Source organism: Atta cephalotes (genome assembly GCF_000143395.1).
Source record: "Atta cephalotes unplaced genomic scaffold scaffold00035, whole genome shotgun sequence".
NCBI classification, from domain to species: domain Eukaryota; kingdom Metazoa; phylum Arthropoda; class Insecta; order Hymenoptera; family Formicidae; genus Atta; species Atta cephalotes.
In genome coordinates, this window is record NW_012130099.1 from 52,844 (window position 1) to 54,699 (window position 1,856).

General features: G+C 33.6%; 1 protein-coding gene across 1 annotated transcript in view; it reads right to left on the bottom strand.

The window, feature by feature from the left end:
- Positions 1–476: 476 nt before the first annotated feature.
- The window catches only part of LOC105621593 (B9 domain-containing protein 1), a 6,407-nt gene continuing 5,027 nt past the window's right edge, over positions 477–1,856 (bottom strand). The window contains 1 exon segment of the mRNA XM_012203062.1: positions 477–580. Within this exon segment, the coding sequence (XP_012058452.1) occupies positions 477–580 (104 nt within the window).

A 1,856-nucleotide genomic window follows, 5' to 3' on the forward strand; every position in this document is an offset into this window, starting at 1 on the left:
ATATATATATATACTGTATGAAATAAGCATGATAATAAATACTCTCAATCATACATCTTATTATTTTTATTCGTTAATTTATAATTTTTAAAAGAAATATACATTTTTGGAAATCTGCAGACACGATTTAGAAAATCGGTTACTTATCACGACCGTCCACATGGCTTCATGCAGAATCATCTCATGGATTAAAACTACGTGAAACTTAATAAGCTCTTTGCAAGGAATTAGCCTCATTTCCTTGTCTTTTTTTACACAGAATATCCATTAATGTGAAAATATGATCTTGATTTCGTAATTTTCTCGTTTTTGTTGATATCAAAGAAAAATAAAGCAATAAATTATACGGAAAATCACGTCTTGTTTATTCAAATATTATTTATAAAACGAAATTATATATCGTTAAATAACTTTTTGACAAGATAGTCCCTTGGCTAGGTAATCCTTTTTAGACTGAGAGGATTTATGTGGCGTTATCATTTCTTCCATTTTTCACCGTTGTCGTAACCTAGTTTGAACAAATCCTTCAAAACGACGTTGAGCATTACGGTAACAACTCCCTCGACCCTCATGCGTGTAACTGTAATATTACAAAATAGATACAATTTGAAAGAAAGGCATTATCCGGGCTAGTGACGATTTTCCTTACATGATTAGATACCGGTTGGAAATTTTTGTGTTGTTAGTCTGTACATAGAATTTGATCGACATAGCCGTCATTGAGATATAATCGTGAAACTCCACGTAAATACCCGGTAGTGTCTCGTGTTAAGAACGTTACGCGTTCCCTTAGCTTCGAGCCATTATGTGTCTCTTGATAGATGTGGAAGAGAGAAAAGTCACTGCCTTGTTGTCTGAATTGACCGCAATATAGAACCGCATTCCATCAATGTCGTCAAAAATTCTGACAAATGTTATATACCGCTTGAAACTTCTTTAGGTAGTAGTTTGAACTCTTTAAAGTATAATAACAACAATACTTGATTACGAAAGAGGTTACATAAATTGCCCGACTATGGGTCAACAAAACAGATAACAAAAAATGAAATGCCTTTACGTTATTTGATACAGATTGTCTTTTTTTGAAGATAATACATAGACTCTGAAGAGCATTAAAAAGTCATATAAAAATCCGACTGCTCTCAGGCGTTGTAAAAGTCATTAGTCCTTTGAAGGTGCATGCTTGAACGATCTAGACGGTGGCGCATTGTGACGTGAAGTCAACTTATCGAATAATATAATTATGTGACGATATAAAATTGGCTTCCTTATTCTAATATATGATTTAATAAGATTATAAGAAAGTCACTCATCGACATTTTATGAATGTTATTTCCGTTATTAAAAATTGTAAGTATTTTATAATAAGGAAAACTTATTATAAAACATTGTCGTATTGCGGTCGGTCCGGATGTGGCACTGACTTTTCTCTTTTCTACGATCTAGACTAACGCCAAAATTTTTTTTCGGTATCATGTAAAGAAAATCACATAAAAAAAAGTATAATTCCCGGATTATTAACGGCAACGCAAAACTTAGGGAGCATTTATATTGGCCATAACCGTATGCCATGTCGTATGCCGTAATCTGTAAGAATTGACTAATCACAGTCAAGTATACCCCTCTCATTTGGCGGTAAGAGAATACTTGAAGGTGATTGGTCAATTTTTACAGATTACGGCATACAGCATACGGTTATATACAGCCAATATAAGGCTCCCTTAGGGTTCAGACTTTAACAGAAAAGCAGAAAGCAGCAGCCAATCAATACTTACGCTGGTAATAAGCAACCAGAAAACTAAAACTAGCACGAGTTTTGATATTACATTGTTATTTAACTTCTCTCTCTCTCTCTC